The sequence below is a fragment of the Anser anser genome (assembly GCF_964211835.1).
Source record: "Anser anser genome assembly, chromosome: 18".
In the NCBI taxonomy this organism is placed as follows: Eukaryota; Metazoa; Chordata; class Aves; order Anseriformes; family Anatidae; genus Anser; species Anser anser.
The window spans coordinates 3,472,592-3,499,380 of NC_139739.1; the positions used below are offsets into that span (position 1 = coordinate 3,472,592).

The 26,789-nt window shown below is 44.9% G+C and overlaps 1 protein-coding gene across 14 annotated transcripts in view; it reads right to left on the reverse strand.

Moving 5' to 3' along the window:
• PITPNM2 (phosphatidylinositol transfer protein membrane associated 2) overlaps positions 1-26,789 on the reverse strand; it is a 132,486-nt gene that overhangs the window by 34,042 nt on the left and 71,655 nt on the right. For all 14 annotated transcript variants that reach the window (XM_083804375.1, XM_083804362.1, XM_083804370.1 and 11 more), the window contains 5 exons: positions 16,139-16,353; positions 14,479-14,600; positions 12,562-12,795; positions 5,041-5,364; positions 1,937-2,032 (listed from right to left, as the gene is read on the reverse strand). In XM_083804375.1, coding sequence (XP_083660501.1) covers positions 1,937-2,032; positions 5,041-5,364; positions 12,562-12,795; positions 14,479-14,600; positions 16,139-16,353 — 991 coding nt within the window. The remainder of the gene's footprint in view (positions 1-1,936; positions 2,033-5,040; positions 5,365-12,561; positions 12,796-14,478; positions 14,601-16,138; positions 16,354-26,789) is intronic.

A 26,789-nucleotide genomic window follows, 5' to 3' on the forward strand; every position in this document is an offset into this window, starting at 1 on the left:
AGCTCCTTCAGCAACTTAAGCTAAACGTTGAACTTATTTCCTCGAGAGGTTTAATTACAGCCCTTATTACTGCTTAAGTGATCACTGAAAGGGATACTACTCCTGTTATTAGCATTTATTACAGGATAGAAATTAGATATTACTGTATTTGTCACCACCTTTACCATAGCATGCCAGTGCACGGGGATGAGTGGGAAGCCCAAGACAAGGCGGCTTCCCAGGCTCGGGGTACGCCCACTGCACGGCAAGGAAACACGTGTGTGTTTGGGAAGCACTGCTGAGGAACTCTGCTGGGTGTCGGCTCGCATCCTGATCCGTGCCAGTTCCCGTGGCACCGACCCTGAAAGCCTCCTGGGCAGGGTGAGCCGCACCGGTGCTCAGCCCCTGCTCGCAGACCCAGAGCCAGGAGCTGACACCCGCATTGAGAGGTCCCTCCCGAAGAGAGGGCTGTGTTGAACAGCACACTCATAAGCCAGAATCCCATTAAATCAGGCAGACTTTTCAAACCCAACTGTGCGGGGACTGCAGAGCACAACCTGTACGTAAAGGGAGGTGCACTGTGTACGAGCAGAAGAGGAGCTGCTGCTTTTCCTCGTAAACTCCTCAAAGTATTGCAACAGAGGGGCAGATGCCAACCGCGGCACGCATTTTTGTCAGTTCTCCTTCCCAGGCCCCTCAGGAGCACTCCAGGGATTCCCTGGGGGCCTGCATCCCAGGCAGAGCTGTCTCCATCTCAGTTTTATTACTGAGTAGTTAAAAAGCCAAAAAAAGAGGGTGGATAGCAGCGATGCCATTTCAATGACTCTCTCCTCTCTTCTTGTATGTATATTGCTACAATAAATCCCTACAAAGTTTTTGTAGATGCTACATAAGTTAATAGAGACACTTAAATGAAGTTGGCCCTTCTCTTTCTGGGCAAAAGCCACATTCATCACCTTGACTTACAAGCACACTGGCCACTTGAGCTGCTATTGTGCAAGTCCCAAAAGCATGCCGCATTTTACCCCAGAATTTAGGATGTGTGCCTAAATACTTGATGAGACAAGTCTTCTGGAGCACGACACTATCCATTTTTTGAGACTGAACTTCAGCTGAACGTTACTGAATTTCTGCTTTACAAAACTGGGGTGTGATCTTCTAACAACTCCATTTCACAGAAAGGTCACCAACTCCAGCAGCACGCGTTGCGCACAGAACTTAGATTAGCATTACGAGCCGAGAGAAGGGTCCATCTGTTGTCAGCAGAGATGGAGCCTCTCAGGCTTAAACACACATTAAGTACAATGTAGAAAATGAACGCAGTGGCACAAAGCTTCTTCACAAACATGCACAGAAAAAAAAGGAAAAAAAAAAAAACACCACAGCTTTCTCCTAATATGAACAGTCAAAATTATTCTGGGAATTTTGCAATGAACACTGCTGAATTTTGGCACATGAATTACCCCGCTGCATTCATTACTGTATTTCTAGGAACAGGAGAATAAGGAGTTAATAAGGCAAATTTTGGTCTCTTCAAGCCCGGACAGGCCAATTAATCATACCTTTTACTGATTAAAAAATAATAAAAAAAAATCTCGCCTTACTGAATCAGAATCATTAAGACACACCCACCGTCCAGTTAGCATTGCTGAATTTTACCCACACATTTGCACCAAATCAAATACAGCTCCAAAAGCTTAAGACTGCTCAAGATCACTTCAGACATATCACACAATCTGAAACGTTGCTGTTAAATATAAGAGTCTGCTGAGCGATGCTGGGGAAGCTCGAAGAAGCTGCACTGACGCTGCACACAGCTTGGTTAGAAAGGAACAGACTTTAAACAAAGCCAAAAAGTCTTGCTTCCTTCCCCACTCACCCCCCAGCCTCTCATGCTTTCCGTCCTCTTCCCCCACCATTTCAGGTAACAAATGACGGTAATTTAGGCTCCACGTACCATGTGCATCAAAGTATTCATCATCTGAGCTGTCATCCGAATCCCTGGCAATGCTCTGCATCCTCCACTCAGAGATACTATGGCGTGAGGGACTTGCTGGAAGAAATAAAAAAGCCTTATGCGATATGCTACATCGACAAGACAGAGAGTTCCCAACATGATCTTTGCTGGAGGAAGAGTCGTGTGTTCTCTATGAAAATTCACTGCTGCAATATTAAAAACACAAAACCCCGATGATGCTGGTGTGATGTCAGTGTACCGTTTTACAGATCCTGTTTGTTTACTGTTGTTATAACCTGCCAGCAAGATGTTACATTAAAGCAAGCTGTTTGTATCACTCTTATGCTATTTTGAATGGCAGCTATTTATAATTGTTAGTAGGACGTGCAAAATCAGCTGGGTTTTAAAGTTTGCAATTAGGAAGGAAGCAGACTGATTGGAAGCTTTCTTCGTGCCTTTAATCAGCACACAAGCCAAGCCTCTGCTTTGCTAACTTTTGGGTGGGTAGCTCAGCAGAGCAGCCTGGATAGAAATAATCTGTTTTCTGGAAGGAAATTGCTTCCACACAAATTGGATTAGAGATCTATTTAAACTTTAAACTTGAATGATTTAAACAACATGCTCTCCAACTACTTCATAGGGGAGCTGACAGAACAGCTGTCCTGGTGTAGCGAAGAGAAAACCCAACAATCCTTCTGGTTCCTGCTCACTCTCCTTTCCTCACACCCACCTGCTCCCTTTTACTTTCCCCTCCGGAGCTCCCTGCACCATATATAAACGCATTACAGCACTATTTTATTCAGATATATTTTAGTAATGACGCAGCCTGAACTCTGCTTGACTGAACGTGTCCCAGAAACGCAGTCCGATGAAGGAAACTGCTCAAAGAACAGGAGACACAGTTCCTCCCCTCTTTCAGATCGCTCTTGCATGTCACAGACAGAGCACACACAAAGCCCTTGCAGCAGCCACCCAACCTAACGGAGCAAAAACCGGAGGAGACTGACAAATTCCCATTTAGCGTGTGCAAAGACACTGAAATGCTCCAGTTCCTGCGAGAGCTGCACGAGCTCTTTCAGGCTGTTGTAACAGCACTGAATATGCGAGCAAAACGCTTCTGATTCTAATTTTGCTCCCTGATTGTCACACGCAAAGACGACGGAGACCCTGTGCAGTCATCTAATTGCAGCTCAGCGCCGGCTGGGCAGCCCCCAGCTACCCCACCGCCCACCCCTCTGGGAGCAGGGGGAGCTCGGCAGAGCGGCGCTAATTCACGCCGGCGTGACGTCAAGGCACTCGCATAATAGTTGCTAAAAATAGAGCATATAATAACATATAGGACGGCGACAAGGGTCCTGCTATCACCACAGGTCTCGCTCGTATGGTATAGAAAAGACTGAGATCTTCTGGGGAGCGGCGGTGCTTTTTTCAGCCGGAGGTAGCGGTTCGTCGAGACAGCCCTCCTTGCTTCCATATGTTAATACGCTGCCAGCATGAAGAAGGATTAAAATATCCGTGTGACGTACTTCTCAGCACATCACAATTCATTTCTTTCATTACTTTTTCCTGTAAAAGCCGAGGCAATCTGCAGTTTAAAGCAAATTCACGCTTTGCTACCAGCGAAAACCTTTAAGTAAAACCCTAAAAGGTCTGAAAGCTACAGCTGCCAATGAATGTGTCAGCACTGGAAGAGGGGTTTCATAACAAAGAGCATAATGAGAGATGGGCACGTCGCTATAAAATCCTGGTGCAAGAGAAGTAGCCAGCATTTTTATCTTTATCCAACGATTTATGAAGCGTCTGGTAGGTTCTTCCCCAGGGCTCACTCTGGTGAGTCATCACGAGGCAAAACTACTGCTCATATCTCATTCACCCTGTGATGAAATCAGTGATGGAGTGGTAAATAAAAATTAAGAATCAGCTCCCAATATTTAGTACATATGAGAGATGGACAGATAAGCTTCACTCACTCAGATGCCCCTTCCACTGTCACTGGAAGAAATGCTGCCCCTTGGGGTTTTCAGAAAATTCAAGCCTTTTTTCCCTCTTGCTGCGAGAGCTATTACCCAGATATCAGCTGTGCCTGACTAAAAGGAGAGGGAACTGTTGAATATTCAAGCCTTTTTTCTGTCACTTGCTGAGGATTCACCCCTTTGTACAGAACGGTTCAGAGAAAGGAGGAGTTTAACGTGGGGGAAAAATAAAAGGAAAAAAAAAAGGTGACTGCTGGTGGAGAGGTGAATGATGATGTTCGGGACTCAAAGCTGAGCCCTTACAGGGGCTTTAACAGCAAGAGCCTGAAAACTTGCTGAACGGTATTTAAAGGGGAACGTAAACTTGATCCATGGTCTCACCTAGTCCCAGGCTGGGAGTTTTGGTCCCCAAACAGCCACCACGCATTACCACCCACGAAAGGCAGCAGCCCCCACCCACCTGGTTTCAGAGTACGGTGACCTGCCTTAATTTCTCCAGCAGCTGATGCGGTACCGTGCTGTGTAAGCTGTGCTGCGGCACCCACGGAGCCAAACGCCCGCTTTCGAAACGAACGGCATGTGGTGAGGTGTAACCACAGCCCAGGTGCCCGGGGTGCCTGTTGGTAACTGCCTCCTGGAAGACGGGAGCAGTTAACAGCCACCCGCTGCTGGGCTGGTTCCACAGGGCCAGGCAGGTCACAGCACACAGGCAGGCATCCAGAAGGGAACATTCCTGAAGGATCAGGACTTGTAAAAGCCACCAGTGGCTCGTGGGTAACAGGGACTAACCTCCTCTGCACTGCTTTGTCATCTTCTGCCACCCAGCACTGCCACCCAGCCCCTTCCTGCTCCTCTACTGTTTTTCATAATTCCTCTGCTTTTGAGGTTTGTAAGAAGTCTGCCATGTATCACTTTGAGAGTCACACTTACAGGATAACTACAAACATTTCCAAGCCCACAAGAGGCCACCTGAGAAGACTGAGCCTACAACACCAGCAGAAAAAGCCTCCTATGAGAGCTGAAAGGACTCCCAGGAGAAACATGTGTTGTCCCAAAGGTGCTGCCATGGTCACACTTCTAAAGCCCAACCTCCACACAGTTCAGAGGAGTAAATCATCAGCAGCATCTTACCTCCTCTCTTTGAAGACCGTGAGGACTTGGAAGAGGTGGACCACTGCTTGGTGAGCGATCTCCCAGAGGCTGTTTCGCTGTTACCAGCAGCATCTTCGGTGTCCACAGGTGAAACTGTGTCGGCTTCAACATCCTTCTCACCAGGAGTGTCCTTCACTCCATGCTGCTCCGTATCATTTTCGCTGCAGAACTGGGCCATCTTCTGAGCCAGCATCAGCTGTGCCTCTTTCTCCAGCTGCCGGATATCCTCAATGGTGAGCCCGTACCACTCGTCCTGCCAGCACCATGCCTGCCGATGTGCACGGACCATGACCTTCCGCAAGCCTGCAAAACCAGAATGGCCCAGTCACCAAAGCTACAAAACTGCAGGAGGAGATGCGTTCCCTTCCCCTAAACCTAAAGACACCGTGGCATTGATATTACAGCAGTGTCGACAACACAATGATGCAAGCCGCAGAAAAGGATTCATTGCATTTATCGACCGTGAGGATGGCAAATTGGTCATTTCTGTAGTGTAGCTCTGCAGTTCTTGCTAACCAACCATCCACCGAAAAAGCAGCTGGTATTCTGCTACTGCTTTGAACTCTTGGGAAGGGATTTCCTAATTCCAGATCCACGACTTTGCTCTGTGACTGCCTGCTCCGCAAGGAAAGAGCCAGGCACAGACCACATGTCATTCTCATGAAGCTCTAGGAAGTTGCAACATTTAGATCCAGCCCTCAAAATGAGGCATGTTCCCAGAAAAAGAAAAAAAAAAAAGCCCAAACCAGCAATTACTGCTTTAAAAAAAAAAGTAAAAAAAAAAAAAAGTTGAGAGATTCAAGTGGTTCCTTCATGAATACTACACAGCCCACCACAGTATGTGACATGACACAAGCACTTCCCACACTGCTTGGTGCTAAGACAACCAAAATCTCTCCTTTTCTTGGAAACCTGGTTTCTGCAAATGGTTTCTATACATCAGTGAAACAGCATCACAGATATGAGATAACGGGATGGGAAGCAAAGGAAGGGAGGGAATGAAGACGCTTTATTTTGCAGAGACTGTCTTTCTTCAGCAGCATGAGGAAAATGAAGTGTGTAAAGCTAATTTAAAGTATTATTTCAATGTGTCACATATCTGAAAGGAAGAACCATCTCAAAAGCAACACAAAGAGCTCACAACAAGGCAAGAGAAACTTTCCACCAAGACTTAAGCATATTGGCTAACATCATCGTATCACCAAGACTTTTAAAACCGAGTATTCACTGTGGATTTTTGACAATATTGCTGCTTAAAAGCTCACGCCAGGTCCAAGCTCCCAACAGCTATTTATTACTGATGGGAACACACAGCAGTAACACTGCTTTTTAAAAGCTTCTATAAATACTGACAAAACTAATCCTCAGGTGCCCTTCTGAAAAATCGATAAATATTGGTCCCCCTTTCATTACTGGGAAACTGAGGCAGAGAAGGGTTGATGGACGTGCCAAGAGCAGCAGTGGGTTTATGGATCTACAGCTCTCCACTGCTGAGCCTGGACAACAAAGCCGGCAGGCCGGGAGCCCAGGCACTCGCTCTAATGAAGGCCCTGGCTGAAGACCACAGGCCGCAACACCACCGCTGCTATTACGCACCAGAAAGCAATCAATAGGCTACATTAAAATCATTGCGGTTTCTAGAGTGGCAGATTGAGTTCTCTAAGCGCCACCAGGAGTGAAGATGGCTCCCACAAGCCACGCTCCATTTCCCGGAGCAGGGCCAAAGCTGAAGGGTCCCACTGCACGCAGGGTTTCTGAGCTGGTCCCAGCCAGCAACGTTCACTTCACTGTGGTAAAGAAAGTCTTAGATCTCACTGCTGCCATAGTTTCTGTGATCTTCATCCTAAATATCCCCTTTGTTTTCAGGGATTACTTTTTTTTAAGCATAAAAAGCTTGTTTTTATATATTTATTTCCTTCCAGGCCTGGGCACTTTATTTTCTGTGCTGCACTTTGGCTAGTCCTTAATGCCACCAGCTATCGCCAGTCACCCTATCAGGAGGAAATAAGCAGAGAGATCAGCAGCTAATAGGATGGACCAGCTCAACCTGAACTTCATTTGCACGGTAAGATTAAATCTATCAATATTTTATGTACTTCTCTGCCTGACTTTCAGATGGGAGCTCCACGTAACAGAGGCAAGTTTGAGCCACCAGACTGCGACCTTGTGGGGGCAGAGCAAGGGGCATCAGCAACTTAATTCTGTTCAACCTTAGTCGAGATTCAGAGTTATTTCCTTCACCAGATTACTTTTTGCAGAGCTACGGCAGAATGTTTTAGCCTCTTCACCTCCTGTTATGATTGACAATCAGCAGGGCTTAAAAACCAGAGATTAAACTCCCATCACATCCACCCTGAAAGCCAAGAAAACGTTCCCTTGCTGTAATTCAGTCCCTCACACTAGAGCCATTCTTTAGGCTTTTCCGTCTACAACGCGCAATTCTGCCTCGCTTCAAACACCTTGAAAACAGACTGTGATCAGACACAGAGGCCAGCGGCCCCCTCGCACTCATCCAGAGGCTTCCTTGGCTGCAGGGCTCAGCAGGATCGTGGGCCCCCAGCCCCTACTCACACTCCTGCACCCAGCCATGATGCCACCAACTCCTCAGAAATTCTGTGTGAGGGCACAGATGCCACCGACCGCATATATTTGTTTTAATGGACTAACATCCTAGGGAACACAAAAAACACTTGGGGCGATAAAGTTCTCCTTAAGTTCTTCTCTGCCTTCTCTCATGTCATCCCTTAGATGACCCAAAAAAAAACCCCAAACCCATTACTGCCCATTGCCCATCTCCGAGCCCAGCAGAACCCACAGACCTCCCCACACTGCTCACGTCAGGCTGATCAGACATCCCAATCACCCTTTCTTAAAGCCTTTTCTTTTGAAAACAAGATGGCATTATCCATCATTCTAGATCAGTTATAAACCAAAAAACTCGAGATTATTTTCCTAGCCTTCGGCCTTCACCTGGGACATGTCAGCGATGCTGCTTTTTTCTTTCTCAAGCACAGGGAGAAAACCTGGAAGAGAGTGAGGCTGTCCAGGTACAAAAGCAATTGAAAAATAAACGTCATGGCTCGCAGAAAAAAAATCTCCACTGCTAGCAATGGAAAACTTGAGCAGTCCTTGTAGGCACACACAGCACTGAGTACATCGCTGAATTCTACCTAAACTTGTGGCACTGAAGCCTTCCAGTGGGCAGCAGAGACCCAGAGGAAACGCGAAGTTCCCCCACGCAGCTACATGAATTCAAGATCCAGCTACAAATGACTGACTTCACCTGTCAGGACTTGGCTTCCCTCCCCATGCAATGGAAAAAGTTGAGTTTTACAGCAGTTTTTCCTTAAAATGTCAGTGAAAAACAAGCTTATTATTTGGAAAGTGAAGAGGGGATAGATTAGACCCACGAAACAGAGCATAATTGGGAGCAATTTTCTTTTTAACGGATCAGAGATGCCCATCAGGACAGTGTTGAAGGCAATTTGTGGGCCAGTTTGTCTTCATTTTTCTCTCTGGCAGGCTGGGAGGTGCAAAAGCCTCCTGCTCAGCCCGAGAAGTCACCGTCCCATGCTCAATCCCACACGTGGTGCTTCCAAGCTGTGCCTCACGGCCGGCTGCAGCCCCCTTGGCAGTTTGCCTCACAAGCCTGTGGCATGCTGCTGGGCTCTGGGAGCTGGCTGGGGAGGGCAGGAGGGGTCCAGCAACACACCCACCACCTTATTCCAGGCCGGACAGAACCCAAGAAGCCCAGTGGAGGGCAGGCTCCGGGCAGAACAATGCTCCTGTGTCCCACCCAGGTGCCTGTTCCCTTCTCACATAAACACCTCCTGTCCTCACAGAGCAAACAAAATCAGCTATGTGGAAGAACAGGGGGTAGGAGGTGGTCTCCCAGAGAGGTCTTTTTGCTGTGAAGGGAGAACTGAGAGCACAGGAGAATCAGGGCAGATGTTAGAGTAGGTTTTCCATTCCACCCAGTGTGCCCCATGTTCATCTCAGTCTTCTTTTCAAGAACTGAAGGACAAACCCCCAGTCCAGGGCAGGCAAGTCACCCACTGAAGCCAGTCCAGAATAAAGGGAACAGGATTTGTATAAGGATGCAGGTAAAAGCTGATTCCAGTAATGTCAATAGTTAACAATACTTTGTTATTTCTCTATAGAGCACAACACTTTGGTAAAAAAAAAAAAAAAAAAAAAAGGAAACCACACATGCACATATGTACACATGCAGATTGAGTTCAGAGGTACTCGTCATTTCTGTGTTGTTTTAATTATAACATTTCCCACTGCGGCGTGCAGAAAGATGATCTGTGAAGAGTCTAGCAGGGTGCAAACACTTAAATCACTCACCCTTCAACTCACCACCTCAACAACTCTGCCGCAGAGACTGGCTAAATCCTTGAAGTGCTGACTTTCGTAAGTGATTTGCTTGCATATTGTGGTGTTGAACTTAATTTCACAAAAGGAAGTGTAAATGAACATGAGACAAGCCAGGATAGATGAATTTTAAAAAGCCTTTGTCTACAGTGCTGGATTTGTTTTTCAATCTGAAGTAAAAATAGCAACTGCAGAAAAAAAATCAGTATTAAAAAAAGAAAAAAACACCACACCAAACCCTGCCCAAACCTCTCTCAGCTATCTGCATAAAGCAACTGTTCAGACAGCCATTGATTATGCACCCAGTAGCAACATCCCAGAGCATTTTATAATGCACTCACACAACTTCCTGGCAGCCGATAAAGGATGCCTGATTTTCCTCAGGCAACATTATTTTGTTGATGGTCACAACAGATCCCATAACCTTGTCAGTACAGTTCTGGTTGTCTGACTGTTCTGATCATGGGTAGCAAGCAGATACAACTCCTGGTTGCCTTATCTTCCCTTGCTCAGGCCACTCGCAAAGAGAAGTGTGTGGTCACACCTGCGTGGTGCTAACCACAACCTGCCTTCTCTCGAAAAGGCGAAACCCTACTGCAGGCCCCAATGAGCAGAGCTCACTTGGATGAGCTTTCGCATTTTAGTGCTCAAGTGAAGCAAAATTTCTGCAGAAGAGCTTTCTAAAACCTCTTCCTCTTCATCACTGTGCGACAATTTGGGCATATTTAGCCTAAGATGCACTGGCTTAGACAAAGCTCCAGTTACTGGGCCAGGAACACACTTTGCCATGGTGTATAATCAATAACCCATACACAGTCAACACACTTGTTTAGCAACAAAAGAACCAGAGCCCACGTGCACAATTAGGAAGCAAGTGGGAGCAGAACATTATGCAGTGCCAGTCCAATTAAACTTAAATTCTATGGGAAAGGAGTAAAAAAGCATACAAATATTACAGCCAAGTAGACTAATAGCCCACAATTTTAGTCTGTGTCTCAGGCTGTCAAAGCACTGAGTAACTGTCCAATTAGTCATCAGAAAAAATGGCTGTTGCACTCAGAAAGACTGAGAACATTTCAGCACCATCCCCCAGAGTCACTCCCTCTGCACTCAGTAGCCTTTCCACATATTACAATCCATCCATCACCTAACTCCGAAGTTTTCTTCTTTCAAGTCATTCTCTAATTTTAGTTTGCACCACCTCGGGGAGAGTTTTGATCCTACTCTTGGTTTCTGCCTCAGTTTTCTTACCATCTTGACGACCCCATGCAGGAAGGGCTAATTCCCCAAGAAACAGGCTCACGGAGCCAGGAACCAGCAGAGAGATGTCAAGGAGGGGCTGGCAGACAAGAAATCCCTGGCACCTGAGCAGTTTGGTCCACCATCAAAGCAGACAACACACAAAGGTCTCCACTTGCTGTGGGTCATCAGCTGAAACCCCAAAACCTGGATTCACCGTCTAAGCCATGTCTTAGCCCACATCCTTCTGACTTACACATCCTCACACCTAGCTAGCTGTCTTTTCTACACAAGCCCTGATGCTTTTCCCAGTCACTAACAGCTTGCCCATGGCTATCCCACCGCACGGGGAGGATACACGTCTCTGGGCACCCAAAGCTTTTGCTTTCATTTTTCACCCACTCAACTTTGTCGCGCCTTAAAGACTTCTCTGATTTTATGCATCTTAACCACTTTGAAAAACAGTATTTGCCATCATTATAACAGAGTGGAAAGGCTTTTGAAAGGCAGACAATGAGCTGGCTCGGCTCTCTGCAAAGCCTCAATCAAGAGGGAAATGGCAGGCAATCTTTTGTGAAATACAAAAGAAACATTTCTAAGAGACCACAGTTTAATCTATGCCAAACACCTCCGAACAACTGGAAGAGTCACATGCTTCTTTCTCATTTAACAGATACAATGGAGTTGTTATTCTGCCCCCATGTTTTGCAGCATACACTAAATTAACCCGTGTCACTGAAACACCAAGGGAGTTCATTGCAGAGAGGCACTTGTAATACAGCCTGTAACAGGTAAAAACTTCCATCTAGGCTAAAGTAAAGCCAAAGGAGCTCTAGCAAAGGGAACAGACTATTTGGAGAATGGTGTGCACCATTCACCGCTGCTCCTTCAGTGTTTTTCACACTAGGAGCTCCATTTAGGAGCACAGTGTAACTAAGAAGAGCTGTAAAATTATTTATTTATTCCAGCATCAGGCGCTTCAAAGAAGCTTTGCGTATAGAAAGGGACAGCTACCCAGGTCATGCAGGAGAATTCACTGCGTACAGAAAGCAGGAAGCATCATTTACAAAGTCTTTCTTTGGCCTTTTCTTTGCCAGAGGACAGCCATAGCTCTGCACTTCTCTCGAGATGGGAATGTTTCTTTAAAACATTCTTTTAAGTTATCCAGCTGGCCATAAGGCTTGTCTCCTCCGGCAAGGCTCAGAAACTGTATCAGTTGTGTTATAGATTTTCTGTGGAGAACAAATTACTGCTACCACCTGCACAGTCCCCACTTAGTTACTTCTGGGACACAAACAATAGGCTACCTCCTTAAAAGCATTGACCTAAGAATGATGCACCAGTCAAAGCAGCACATTTACTCACAACCGAGAGCTGTCAGTGACCCATGGAGAGTTATAACACAGCGAGCCGAGGAGCCCTGAACACCACAACCCGGAGATGTATGGCCGCATAAAGACCCACCCGCCCTACTGCAAGCTAGGGACGCTGCAGGGACTGGTTTCCTGAAACCACTTGTGACACAGAGTTGAAGCTCATTTCTTTGAGCAGCCCTTGAGGATGTTGTCCAAAATAAAGAAAAAATGGCAGATTTTGAAAAAGATCTAAGTTAAACAAGCAAATCCTGATTTAAACAAGAAAATGGACTTGAAACCCTTTCAGTAGCTACATGTGATTAGGACTTATACATAGCACAACCACAAGTGATAGAATAACATTTTTTTGAACTCACCAACAGCTCTGCAAAAGAGTAATCGGGTCTGAGAGTCTTTTCACAGACATGCCTTGGGATACCATACATTGCACATACCTCACCATTGTATTTCAATTTGGAAACAACATTAAGGAGTTGATTGTAAACCTTGCAAGACTATAAATGCTCACCAACATCATGGATAAACCGCTCAATTTTCGACTGCATCCCCCAGTATCTGAACTCGACTTTACAAAGTTTATATGCACACATGATTGGGTATTTCCCAGGGTTGTTCTTGTACTCTTGAATCCAATCTTCTGAGAGAGGGCCTCTTTTAGTCTTTACTGATTTATACAGCTTTGGATCCTCCTCAGCCTTGTATTCATGTGGAGGGATAGGATCTTTAACAATATCAATAGGATCTGTAGGAAGAATAGAAACAGTTAGACATTTCCTCTGCCTGAACAAAAGAAGAAAGTACATTTTCAGGAGTTATTTCTGTTTTAGTAAGTACCAGAAGCATTACAACAATATCTGTTTTTACTGAAACAACTGATAGTTAAATTGTTTATACGCTGCTGCTGGGTAGTGATCCACTCTACCAGAGGAGTTTCTGTGCACACTTCCAGCAAACAGAGGCTTTGCTGTAAACATTTTTGCCCAGTGACTATAGGTCCAAAGCAGATCTGCTCATGCCATATTTCTAGCTCCAGAGTTCCTTTGCACATTCCATCTCTCAGCTTTTGTAGTATCACTGACATTATTACAGCTCTGCCTAATATGAGACACCTAAATACACCTACCTCTTTTTAGTACTGTTATGGAATAGATGTTACCACTGAACGTCTTATTTTTGGCGTCCATCAAGTGAGGTTACTGTTACCTCCTCAAACTTTACTGTTACATCAGATATACTACAGAAGGCAGAAAGTGTAAAGCAAGTCCAAATTGTCCTCATTAACACTTCAACAATGAAGAAGTGGAAAGTGCAATGGGAACGGAGTGAGTGAACATATTTTTAAAATCTGCATCCCCCAACCCAAACCTAAGCAGCAGAAGTTTGGGTTGAAGGGCAGGATCTCACTTCCAAGGAACAACAGCTCTCCCGACACTTCTCAGAGAGGCAGCATGACTCAAGCCTATTTGTTCAGGACTGAAAACCCAATCAGATAGGCTTTGGAATGTGGACAGTCAAACTGAAGTTCAAAATGAAGCAGCTTAAGCCAAGTAACACTCAAGTAAAATTGCATGGGGTTACCACCGTGGCCAGCATGTCAACAGAGCTTAAGGAGCCCGAGCAGCCACTAGGTGTCCTTCCCCAGAGCTCCTTTTGGGTGAGCTCAGCCCTGGGACTGTGAGAAGTCAGCCCAAGCTCAAGTCACTTCTCCAGGCCCGGCAGCTTCAGAGCAAGGGTTGCTTCGGTTCGGTGAGGCTGTAATTGCCAGCACTCCCTGCTATGCAGCTGGGCCTCCAGCAGATGCTATGGGCACGGGCCATGACGGACAGCAAGGCAGAGGAACTGCTCTAATGCTTGCCATTTTCTGCCTTCTGATACGATGTTCCATTCTGCCTTTTCTTTTGTTAAATCCTTAAGTATATCAGGCTCATTAACTCAACCTCCCAAAGACAGCTGTGAAGCTGAAGTGTTAACTTGCGTAAGGGAAACAGGAGGGGAAGCATAAATTAAATACACCTTCATGTTTTGGAAATGCAGCTAGGAACGTTCTTTCATATACCCAAAGGAGATATTTAATTATACAGCTATATTTTCCTCTTCAGTAGTTATTTCTATTTATCATCCCCAAAATCATTAGCTGTCCAAGTTCTCTCAGGAACTGCACAAATAATAGAGAAAAGCATCAGCTTCATTTTACAGACAGGGGGATTCAAATGGATTTCCAGGTGCTTTACATCAAGCCTGAAAGAGAACCCAGGTGCCCTCTCTCTACTCGATGTAACCCTACCCAGCAGGCACACCACTGATGGGGTTCACACAAGGGTTAGGAGTGGAAAGGACAGGCCAAGGAGATGGGGCATACCAAGCAAAATCCTTTACACAGCAAAAAGCAGAATGAAGGAAGAAGTAAAAGAAAAGGGCTACTCACCTAGAATAGTTTGTCTTTTTTCAGCAGGAGAAAGGTTGAAAACGTTGACATGCTCTCCTGGATCAGTTTTGTAGTATGTCTCAATATCAATAGAGAACTTCTCCACAAAAGGGCACGTATACCTGAAAGCAAGAGCAATACAGCTTGGCGTAAATCCTGCTCAGTTTCGCAAGCAGAGAAAATGCTTTCCTAAGATGTGTAAAATCAGCCTGAAATCCAAGTCAGCCTTCATTCGTATTTTACTTCAGATATACTTAAAATACTGACTGTACAGATTAGAAAGATTTTCTTTATTAAATTCTTAAGATAGGAGCTTGCCTTGGACTTGTGGCTTCAGTGGAATAGCTCTGATTTAGTGAACCCCCAACCCCACAGCACAAGGGGGTTTGCTCCTCCTGAGCTGTTACATGGATTTATGGGTGAAAAGATTCCAATGCTCCCACACTGTTTGGGTGGTCTCACTTTGCAGAGACACTGACAAAAGCCTGTGACTTAGTTTGACAATGTCTCCTCCAAAAGACAATTATCAGGGCAGACCACATCTGAAGGAGCAGTGTTCAGCAAGGAGATAACTTTTGGGTCTGCTGTATTAACAAGTTTTGTTATCCTTATAGATATGACACCAGGACACCCTGGAAGTGCATTTTTAGCAGGAAAAAAGCAGAATTCTTGCCTGGAATTTGCAGCAGAATAAAATACAGACTGGTTCTGCCCAAGACCAGGTTTCCTGGCCAGGTTACTGACTCACAGACAATTCAAGAGGATGGATAAAAACAAACTGAAAGTGGACTTTAATCACTGGAAAGTCATAAGCTCCATATTATTTAGTCATGAGCAATTGTCCATACACACACTGACTATCCACCTTTCCCCAAACTCACGTTACTTGTAGAGGCCAACTAAAACAGAACTATGAAAGTTACCTAGATTTCTGATAAAAATCAGAAGATCCTAAAGCCTTTTTATTATGACAGATGACAGAAACATCACACTTGCAAACCCGGAATAGGGGAAATGCTCTAAACCAGAGTAACTAGCATACAGGGTATTTAGTCCAGGGCATCTGAAGTCCTCCCAGACAAAAATCAGATGAAACAATGAAGAGCAATCACCTCCCTGGAGCCTCTGACTCTCTTCTCAGAGTGAAAACCACTGGGCATAGGTTTGTTATTTTCTAGCTAAAAGACAGTAAGATAGTTCCCAGAAAAGAAGCATTGTATTTATTAACAATTTTTAAAGATTTTTCTCTCCCTCTTCTTTCCCTCTTAGGGCAAGTGAGTCCTGTTTTATTTGATAGTGTTCGACATGACAGCTTTCCCATCACTGCGTACATTTATAACTTCACTGAGCTAGCAGATAACTGCAATGTTAAGTAGAACACAGTGCAGGATACCAGACTAAATAAAAACCATTCAAGATTTCCCACGCTTTGATGGACAAAACAGCTCACATTTTAAAGCAGCCAGCCACAAATTCTCAAGTACACATGCAGTCAGCCCATGCAACGCTGATGCTTCTGAGATAAAGCACAGTGTAAGAATTTCAGGACTCGACGCCATGTTTTCTCTAAAAAATATTACTGGAGATGTAAGAGATGCCACTGCATCAAAACCTCTCCCTGAAGTAGGGAAACACCTCTGGTCATTTTTCTAAGTTTTACCTTGTCCTGGTATAAGGATATGCATTCCACGATTCCTCTTCAACTCGCAGAGCTGCCTTGGGCAATATTGACCGAAACCAGCTGGGTATGTGCATACCAATGTGGTACACTTTGTGAGTATACTGCCCGTTGCCTCCTGGTCCGTCCATGTACGGCCTGTTTTCCAGGATCTCTACTCCACTGCCTTCCCCACATGTCTCCTCTCTGCTCTTTTTCTGAAAAGGAAAATATATCACACAGTTAGGCTTTCCAATGTTTTGTACGTACCAAGTCTCAAAGCAGATGAAGATCGGGGTGGTTTCTCAGACTCCTGTTGATCACAGTTTTATATAGCCACAAGACCCGTAGCAGCACCTTGGCAGTAAGATTACCAAACCTTGAGATCATAAATGACAGATTTAGATACTCATCTGGCCAACAGAGGAACTGGGATGAGATTTATTAGAGATCCACTACAAATCTGGATTTGACATCTCTAAAGCTATGAGAGAATTTGCACGGAGACCTCATGGCACAAATCCCTCCTCTTATAATAGGTAACACATTTCTCTTTCCAGGAGCACACTAAACCTTGGCTCCAGCTTTGAACCACCCAACAGCACAAAAAGCTTTCACATCAGTGGATGACATGGCGAGGGGGAATTTGTCCAACTTGGCACATTCTTGTGGTGGTGTATCAGCGTGAAGAATCACACACACACACAGCACAACACTGCAGTAATAAAAACTGTTTTATGACCTAAACCCACAGGATTTAGGGGTTTGTTGCTTGTGGTCTGGCAGAGCAGCAGCTCTCCAAGAACAGCTTGGAGACTACGTTCTGCTAATTAAGATATTTAGAAGAAAGAACTCAAGTTTGCCAGAATGCACACAGTACCCCCTGGCAGCTTCAATATTTTGGCTTATTTGTAGCACTGTCCCTCATTGAGGGACCTGGCAAAAGTTCCTTCAATAAAACAAACAAACAAACAAACAAAACACCTCATTTCAGTGCTTCTAAGAAGAGCTAGAGGCAAACCAAATATTTGTTCAGCTATAACACATTTCAGCAGATTGGATGATGGATAGCCTTCATCATTTCCAACCAACAGATTCAGATTGTTAGTGTTTTTGAGCTTTTCAGTTACTGTCTCTGTTTGAGAGGACGGTACTCTGGAAATTAAGAAAAAAATGGAATTATACACAAGAATCAACTGTGAAATATAATGCAATAACAACCTCTCACTTCTGGCAAACAAACAATTCCAAGGAAAACAAGACTTAACAGAAAATGATTAATAAGATGCAAGCGATCGGCTTCTCATCTTTTGAGGACAGGATGATAAGCCAACAGAGCTATTTAAAAAGAGGGCTATGTACTTCTAAATAACTCTCAGGCGATTTTAAATTTAAACAGCTGCAACCAACAAATCTAAATAACTGACAATCTAAATAGTCATTTTTTCCTACCCCACAAACTGTGAAGTACCGCAAAAGAGAAGCACTTTTTTAAAGTTTATGTCTAACATACTGCTGGCAGTTCATTAAAACACACATCCTCTTAAAACAAATTACTGTCTTTCAGTTCTTATATAAGCATTGACCAAGTCCTGTACAAATATTTATGACAATAACATTAAATAATCTTGATGACCCAAAAATCTGGTTAACTCGAAGGTCTTGGAAAACAAAGCAACCCAGCAGGCATGGCGAATGTGTCAGACAGAATAAGAGCGCAGCATCTGCTCTGAACAGTTGATACAAATTATGGAGATCTAGAGTCTTATTATATGGCAGAAGCACGTGGAAATCAAAAGCAGAGGAAATACAGATTCTCCTTGTGCCAAATTACCACATGTGGACTCACACATCAGCTAGATTGAAAACTACTGTTCCAGATTATGTGGTTACCAACAATTCCAAGTCCAATCTGCCGGTCCTTGTTTCGGACCAAAACCCATTTAGGAGTTTTTCAAGAAATCCACAGCACCGAGTGGACTCAGCACCTGCTAGGATGGTGCAAAGCCAAACCTGCAGGGAACAATCCTGTCCCTAGACTTACAGCTGCTTGTATTGTAATGGAAAACCAAAACACTGAAGATTTATTTTAATAGCCACAGTTGAAACTGAAATTAAAATGGATAAAAACACTCTTAGGCTTTCCTTGTGGGAACATGATTTCATGCTTTTCTTTTCAGAGGTATCTCCGAGAAATGCCTTATCCTTCTCCGATAGTTCTCCACTTCTCTGTCTGATCGCCGGAGATGCGGCATGGTATCATGCTCCCAACACTTGGAGCGGGAACAAAGAAGGGAAAACCCTAAATTAACTGAGACTCTTTGGGGAAGTCAGTTTGCATCCCACTTCTGATTTCTGGTTATTTTATTCACTTCTGCACACCTGCAGGAGACCACGAACCCTGTTCTGAGAGCAGTGCATGCTTCCTCCTTCAGCCTTTCCAGATGACCAGCTCCAGCCCACAGCCTCTTTCACCCAATTGCAAACCTCAAGCAAGTTTTGGCCCTGTGTGTTCCTCCTGCTTGTCACTTACCTACACAAAAGAGGACAGGGGACAGCAAGAATATTCTCTTAGATGAACGTGAACTAAGAGCTGCACCTCTGCATGACACAAATCAGAGCTGCAAATTTGCATCTTGAACTATCTTTTGAGCAAGGACTGAGTCAGGCCAAACTATATTCAAAACATACCACAATTTATCACTAGGAAGAACGCTACAATCAAAGAAAAACTCTCAAGAAATCCCCACAAAGCTCCCTCCCAGTCCTGCACGCTCTCAATTAGCATACAGAGAGGGCTACAAGCACAGCGAGGTCAGGAAGGAACAGAGGGGCCAGGTTGGATGGTAAATGGTACAATTACTAACCTGTCATAAAGACAAAAATAAGATACATATCTCAGACAATAAAATAAAGACATCAGCAACGCACACTCAACAGACCAGGATGATACTCTGCGCTAAGTGGTTCAGCGAAAGTACACCACTTCTGGAAGTGAAGAGCAATTTGCTTTCAGCCATATAGCCTCTTCACATCTATTGTGACTCAGCTACAGCATGGAGAGGGCTCGTTACAAGGAAGTGGTCTGTAAACAACAATTAAAAAATAACCATTGATTAGGAAAACATTTGGCTTGAGAAGTGTCTGGCAAGCCCTCTCCAAAGACTACCCGTCTGCTGGGAGTGGCTGCTGTGCAGGCATTTTAGGGCCAGTCTTTAAGGTTTCAGCCTCGTAGACCTTGCCCCTGCAGAAAGAAGATGCTTTATTTAGCAAATTACCTGTGTTACTGCCACTTGCTACTGACAACAGCATCTTCCCTTTACATAAACATCTGAGGAACAGTCCCCAACAAAATCAAAGAGTAGCTAACAGCTTTTATATGCAAGATATCTAAGCTTTAATCACAGTAAACCGTCTTATATTGTATTACAACAGGAAATCCAGTCATCCCTTTAGAAGTCCCTCTCCTCTGCTGATGCCACTCGATGTTCTGCACAGCCCCATCAATAGCTTTCCAGGACAGATGGTGACACAGATCCCTCCTAGCTAAAGTAATAGCATTAAATTACTCATAACAGGGAACCCAGAGAAGCAGATGCACCATGATTAGCAAGAATGCCAGTTACTTAAAGGGTTCTATTAAAATAAATCTCTTGGCACAGCAGCATAGCATGGGACACAGCACATGACCTCACCATCACAATTACGGAATGAATAACTCCGATGAATGTCGTTTAAACATCGGGCTAGCCTAACCCCATTTATCATCTGTCCTTCACAACAGGAGACAAGCGGCTGCAAACAAAGCCTTTCGCGAGCGACGACGGGGTGATCAGCTTGCAGGTCCTCCATCCCCTTGCCCAGCGAGACACACGCCCGGTGTTTCATCTCCAGAGTAAAGCACAACTGTGTATGGGCTCAAGTCCACACACAGAACATCTCTGCAAAGTCTATGGTTGTGTTGCAAATGGTTCAGTGCCTTCATTTCTTCTATTTTTATTTTTTTTTAATTGTAACTTACTACTTTGAGCAATGCTGCAGAGGAGTAAAGATGGGGTGGGTTGCATGGTGATAGCAGGTAATCCAAGCATTGTTCTAGCTTTTAAAAACAGGTTACGGCTATAATCTTACCTTGTTTACCACTGATTATTGTTTACATTTCAACTCCTCAATCCAAATAAGTTAGACAGTGATTATAAAGGGTTGACATGCTCTAGCTTCACAGTGAAGTTTCTTGGTGCATTACCGCAATATATTTACACAGTGCTGGTGGCTTATTTCAATGACCCATGAGAGTTTTGATTTGAGATTATTCAAGTTATGAAGACTGACAGCGCTACACTTCGTAGACCTATTGTCCATGAATAACGAGGACACAAAACCATTGTCTGGAAACAATAACCAGAACAATTTTTTCCCCTCCAGCTCCCATTAGGCAACAGGATATGTTGATAGTCCAGACAAATTCTCCTGGGAGAATCCATTAAAATAACACTCAAGTCTTGGGATTTCTCATCCCATTTGGACACAGATGCAAGAAGCTTACTGCTGGTAGATGGTTTCAGCTGATAATGATAGCAAAGGCATCTACGTATCCACTGAACAAGAACATGACAACAAATTTCCCCAGAGGATCCTGCTAACACTTCCTCATACTGTTGTGGCAAAGGAGGCTGAGATAACATTCTCTATGGCCAATTACTGGGTTTTGTCATTTCAGATCCAAAGGCTATCACAAGTGGCAATGAAAACCCCAGAAACAGCCTTGTCCTTTGGGAAGCAGAGAAAGCCTAAATTGCTTCATGCAACTCACCAGAAAACAAAATTCCTGAGGCTGCTTAGGATGGATGAATCTGGCCATTTTTGGATAGCTTTTAAGACCTGGTTTCAGCAATCAGAACTTTTTCCCCCGTTCTGTTTTAGAAAGGAAGACCAAAGGCTCTGAAGATGTAAAGAGCTAAGGAACAAAATTTAGGATGGGAGAGCAGTAAGCTACGTGTGTTCAGTTTCTTCTATATGTTAAGGGAGAAGTATTCCCAACCATCTCTGGTCGGATGTCATTTAGGCTGACCATGATTTCATCTTCTAACTGATTTTCCAAAGCATTGCCCCCTTCCCATCGCCAACCGCCTGCCCTGATGTGCTCCTGGCACACACTAAGAAGGTGCACACGCTACGGGGCACACCAGGGCTGCACGCACCAAGAAGGTGCCAGTTACACCACAGCTGGCGCGTTGCAGGTGCATGTAGTGTGATTGCTATTTTACACCCTTCTTACCTCCCCTCATGAGAAGATCCCTTCCCTCACAGTTTTTTCACTACTTTGTTAGGTCACAAAAGTCAAGTTTAGGCAGGAAATGAAATTCCCTCCCCTTCACTTTTATGCTTAAAAATTACCTTTTTTTCCCCCTCGTCCTTGATAGACAGGAGTTCAATAACCCTTTCCAGAAATGCTGGGAGAGCTTAGAAGCAATGCAGCCTGTTAGCTGGGCTCACTGTGGCTATACCAGCATCGAGCACCACAAATAAAACAGCACGACAACAAATGCACAGCTGCAGCCATAGCTGCTGCAAGCCTGAATTACACAGCACCTAAAACCAGAAGGCCAACGATAGAGATGCTGGAAAATACCACAAGGTCCCGAACCTAATACATGGCTTATTCTTCGCGCATTTTTCCAGCAGAGGGTTTTTGTACGTGGATAACACGCACGGTGACTGTGTGCACACACATGGGTGTATCCTTTCTGTCTTCAGCTGTCTCTTGCCGCGGTATGACTCAGCGCTGGGTTCTGTTAGCCACTCCTTTTTGATCATTTGAACTGACATCTAATTCATTACGAGCAACCAGCTTTCACCACCACCAACCTCCCATCTGCTGACACAGATATCTCATAGACCAGGCACCACTCATGCTCAGTGTTTACTGCAGGTACTCCAAAATCAGGTCTTTGACCATGAAAACAAAATGTTGTTTTATCCTAAAAGCGTAGTTGAGCCTTATGCCTCAAACCATTTTTTTTCCCCAAAAAATGCATGTGTCAAAGACCGTGAAACATTCAGTTAAGGTGATATCACCTGAATCAGTCTAATACCTGAGGAAAAAAACTTTGTTAGTGCAAAAAAAGAAGGGAGCAGGGGAGATGTAAGAGTGCTCTTCCACTCTTACAGAAGCCAAGAAGGAAAACTTTTGATCAGATCAAAATTGACATAATTTTATCAGTGCACGGCATCTTCTAAGAGCAAACAGGAAGTTACATGAACTTAATTAAAAATAAAAAAAAAAGGCCCATACTGTTATTAATACATTAGGTTGCTGAAGTAGAACAGCACACACAACCTTTGGCTGTCAGTCGAAGGCTTTTGTACTGCACTCAGTAGAGCAAAGTGCCATTAGTGCTAGGCATTATAGAGCACAGGCTCGGCAAGGGAGCAGCCTTTTAAAGAGGGAGAAAGTAACTTGAAGAGACAGAGCTGCTGGCAGGGCTGTGTGTAGCATGCAGATCTTTCAAGCCCCATTTCAACAAATTAACTGTGATGTGGCAATCTTTACCAGGCTTGAGTCGGGACCTTTAACAAGATACGGCAAAACAGTCTGCAGACACTCGGCAGCCCTGAAGCAAGGGAAGGCAGGTCAGCTTCTCTGCTCCTGGTGTGCAGGAGTCCAGTGCATGCTTACTGGTTGTATTGGGAAGACAATATTAAAGGAGGCAGGAGAGAGGAACCTTGTTCCCCCCTAGGGCTGGGTTTTAATGGTACTTCTGGACCTGTGCTTTGTGAAGTACAAATCAGAAACAATCCATGTCAAGGGGGACTGACAGGCCTGCAGCAACGTTGCTGGAGGACAGTGAGGAACTCGTGAGTTTGGTTCTTGTTACTCAAACGCAAGGCTTACTGTACCTCTTTGTGCACAGCGACGGTGGCACTACCCATATGGCAAACCAAGTTCCACCGCAGTGGGATTTCCCACTCTCTACCTCCTCTGAGAAGTAGCGGACGCCACAGGACCCTGATTTTGTATACACCACGTGCATCACATTATGAATGCAGGCAACTCCAAGCTGCACCATCCGTTTCCATGGCAATGGGACTGCATCAGCGGTCGGCTGGGTTGAGTTTAGGCCATCCTCACCTCGGCTCCAGCGCTGCACACATATCCCTGCTGCTAACACAAACCAAGTGATGTCACCAGTAACCATGGTGCCCACGCCGAGCTTTCCATGTGCCCTTTGCGCTCTAACATGCATCCTTCACGCATGACAATTGCTTTAATCCAATTAGTGATTGTAAAAAAAAAAAAAACTACACGAAGGCCAGTGTCAATACTTATTTAGCAAAGGAAGGTTAGTTCGAGTCAACAGGACAACAATCCGAACACGAAGCTCTACGATAGCACTTCCACTTCTCATTGCGCTGTACACGTAGGAATGACCTGAAACTGGAGAGAGGGGAAGGAAATCTGTTCCTCGTCAATAGTTTTATTAATGAAGGCAAAGGAGCAGCCGTTTTAAATATCCTCTTTCTAGGTTTGATCAATAGCTGGGCAATGCACAGTGCTTCCTTCCATCTGGGCAGTACCTCTTATCCCAAACATCAGCACTTCACCGGCTGAATATAAAACCTGGTCTTAAGTGCTCCTACCATCCATTCGAAAACAAACAAAAGGAGTCCTAAAACGAGAGTGAGTTGTAAAGAGTGCACATGGAGAACTCAGAAGGCTGCCCAGACAGGCAGGAACCCGGCCACCATACCACGAAAAGACCCTGCCATCTCCCACGCTGCTGTAGCAGATGGCCACACAGGACAGCTCTATCACGACAGAGACATTTCACAAAGACCTAAGACTTTACTGGCCATTAGCACAGCCTCGCCAATTCACTCTACCCATTAACAAACCACCTTCATGCCCCCATCCAAGACTGGATTTGGAAGGGATGCTACTTCTTGACAGATCAGAAATCAACAGCATCAACTCTGCGCAGGAAAGGGCTGTCCTGCATGCTCTGCGGCTGGGGGTTACGCTCAGAGCCACCAGGAGGGCCAAGCACCTCCTGCCCTTCCCCTTCCAGCCAGTCTGGTTTCACTGGGCGTACCCAACCACATCACATAATTCGGCAGAAGATTTTGAGAGTAACCATCAAGTCGTTGTCATCTGTCTTCCCAATCTAGTATCGCACAGATGAAATTTCCAGGAAGGCTGACCCTTTAGGTCCTCCCATGCTCTGCAGGGAGCTGCCCTCTGATCACCTCCCTGCCAGAAGCAGGGATATTACGGGGCTCTTCCCTTGAGTTTACCAAGCAAGAATTGGGACTATCACACACAAATGGCTGGCCTTTTGTCCCCTGCTTCAATCACTGTGTAATGCTGCCTCCAAGGAGGCAGTAAACACACCAGGAGAAAGAAAAGGATGTCATCCCTGAAGGGTCTTCCTGTCAGAAGAGCCACTTGCTGGTGGGAGGTATTTTAGTGTCCAGGAGATTCTGGGTCTGCTCCTGCCACCCCTTCGCTCTCCTGAGAGCTGCCTGAGGTGACGGTCACAGACCTTGGCATTGCACCCAGCCCCAGGCACGACCAGCAGCTCCCACCAGGCTCCGAGGGCAGGGCATCGCCACCAGGAGAATTCAAGATACAGGGAGAATCCTGCAAGAAATCCCAGCCAGCAGAAGCAGAACAAAGCTGGACCTGCAGAAGGCCCTGTCCCAAAGAAAGGACTGCTCTCACCCAAGCAAGCACAGGTTACTTGTGCCTCATCTGCAGCACCATCACTCTTGGCTGCTTTTCTTGTAATGTAAGACATATTCCTAAAAAAAGCCCTAAAAATTAAAGCTGGGACAGGTTGTCATCAGCAGGCTCTTGCAAGACAGAGCACAGGTATGCACAGCGTCAACTTGTAAAATATTGTATGCGCTGCATTATTTAGAATCGGGTCTAGAAATTAATGAAGCTGTTTGTACAATACCAGGATATTTTGAGGACAATCAATTGCACAGGACTATAAATAATTTACAGCATTAAGAGAACCGTTCTCATGGCCACTCATTAATCACCCCGCCTTACAAAGACACCCAGCCACACTCCTACAGAGCCAAGGCTGTATGTGCCAGAGGCACATGAATTAGGAATCACTTTATTATGGAGATACCTCAAACTTGTTTACCCCACACGCTCCATCTTTCAAAATGTCTGCTACACTTCCAGCACAATATTTCATCTTACCTCAAGTATTTCCTTCCCTGTCTTTAAATGGATTTTTCACTGCATTAGCTATTCCACAGACACTGTCCGTGAGGATTACTGTCCCTAGTTTAGAAGGAGAAAAAGCAAGTTGCCCATTATTATGCTGTGAGTCAGAGATGAAATTTCAACTCCCTGTTTCGGATCAATTCTGATCCTCCGACTACATCCCAGATTTTAGGAACCTAGTGCAACTATTCCCCAATAGACTGTACACTAAACTACCAGAGGACTGGCTCAAAGAAATCCCCGGAATTTTCCTAATACCTAATTCATCACTTGCCTTCAGATCTTAGAAGTAAGGACCTAATCCAGATCAACAATCAATATTTTGTTCACAAGTAGACAGATCAAATTTTCTTTCATAAGAATAAAAATGAAAGAGCAGGAAAAAGGATTTTTGACAGACACAAACCCAGTAGGATTATCAGTGCTGCATCTTTTATTAAAACTAGTACAAATCTGAAGTTTAAAATCATGCTTTGTTATAACCTTATCTCATCTTCACTGAGTTTTGTTGGAGAGCAGAAGCATGCAGACTGTAAAAGCACCATAGCTCATTACTCTAAAATAAAAACTTTCTTCACCAGGTATGGAATAGCAGCCAATTTAAGAACTGTTCCAAGATAATGACTACAAAAGAAAAAAAAAGGAAAAAAAAAGGAAAAAGTTTGCCATTTCTGTAGGGTTTTCCAAAACATTAATCCAGATGGTTGTCAATGTCAACTCCTGCAAACTGGACTTGAAGTCTAGTAACACCAAATGCAGCCCTCCCTTGATCCAGAAGCAATGCAAGTGTGAGCATCTCAGTGTCCTCTTTCATAAGGGCACAAGCCCTTGTGATCAAAGACAAAAGGTTACGAAAACCAGAGGAGGAAGAGAGAACATAAGAGTCACAGGTTTTGAATCCTGCAGCATAGAAATTCACTGAAATCCTCAAACCAGGATTTTGCTTTTAGGAGACTCTGCATCTTCCAAGGTCTCCGGAGCTGTCAGCGGTGTCACCTGCTTTTGAAATTAAAGCATACATGTCTATCTGTCCAGATGGCCAAGGCATCTGCAAACGAAACGAAAAAATAATCAGCCATCCTGTTCTTCGGTGTCCAGAGATGAAGGGTTGCTTTGCTTTCCCCCACTCAATCTTGCACCATCTGCTGAGCCTGCTGGCAGTTGCCAAGTGTAGCTAACAGTTTAAGGGACAAGACTTTTGCACCCAGATATCAGCACATGGCCTCAAAAATTACCGAAAACGGGCTTTGTGGTGGAGCCTGTTCCCAAAGGCCCTGCCTGAGAGCCTCAGCCAAAGAAAGGCGAACGCAGGGCAGCGCGGGGGTCTGGAGCCCGCGACGACCGACACATCACCGCCTTTTGGAAGGGAGGAAAGCGACTGGCGGCGCTCCACCAGCACTACGACAGGTG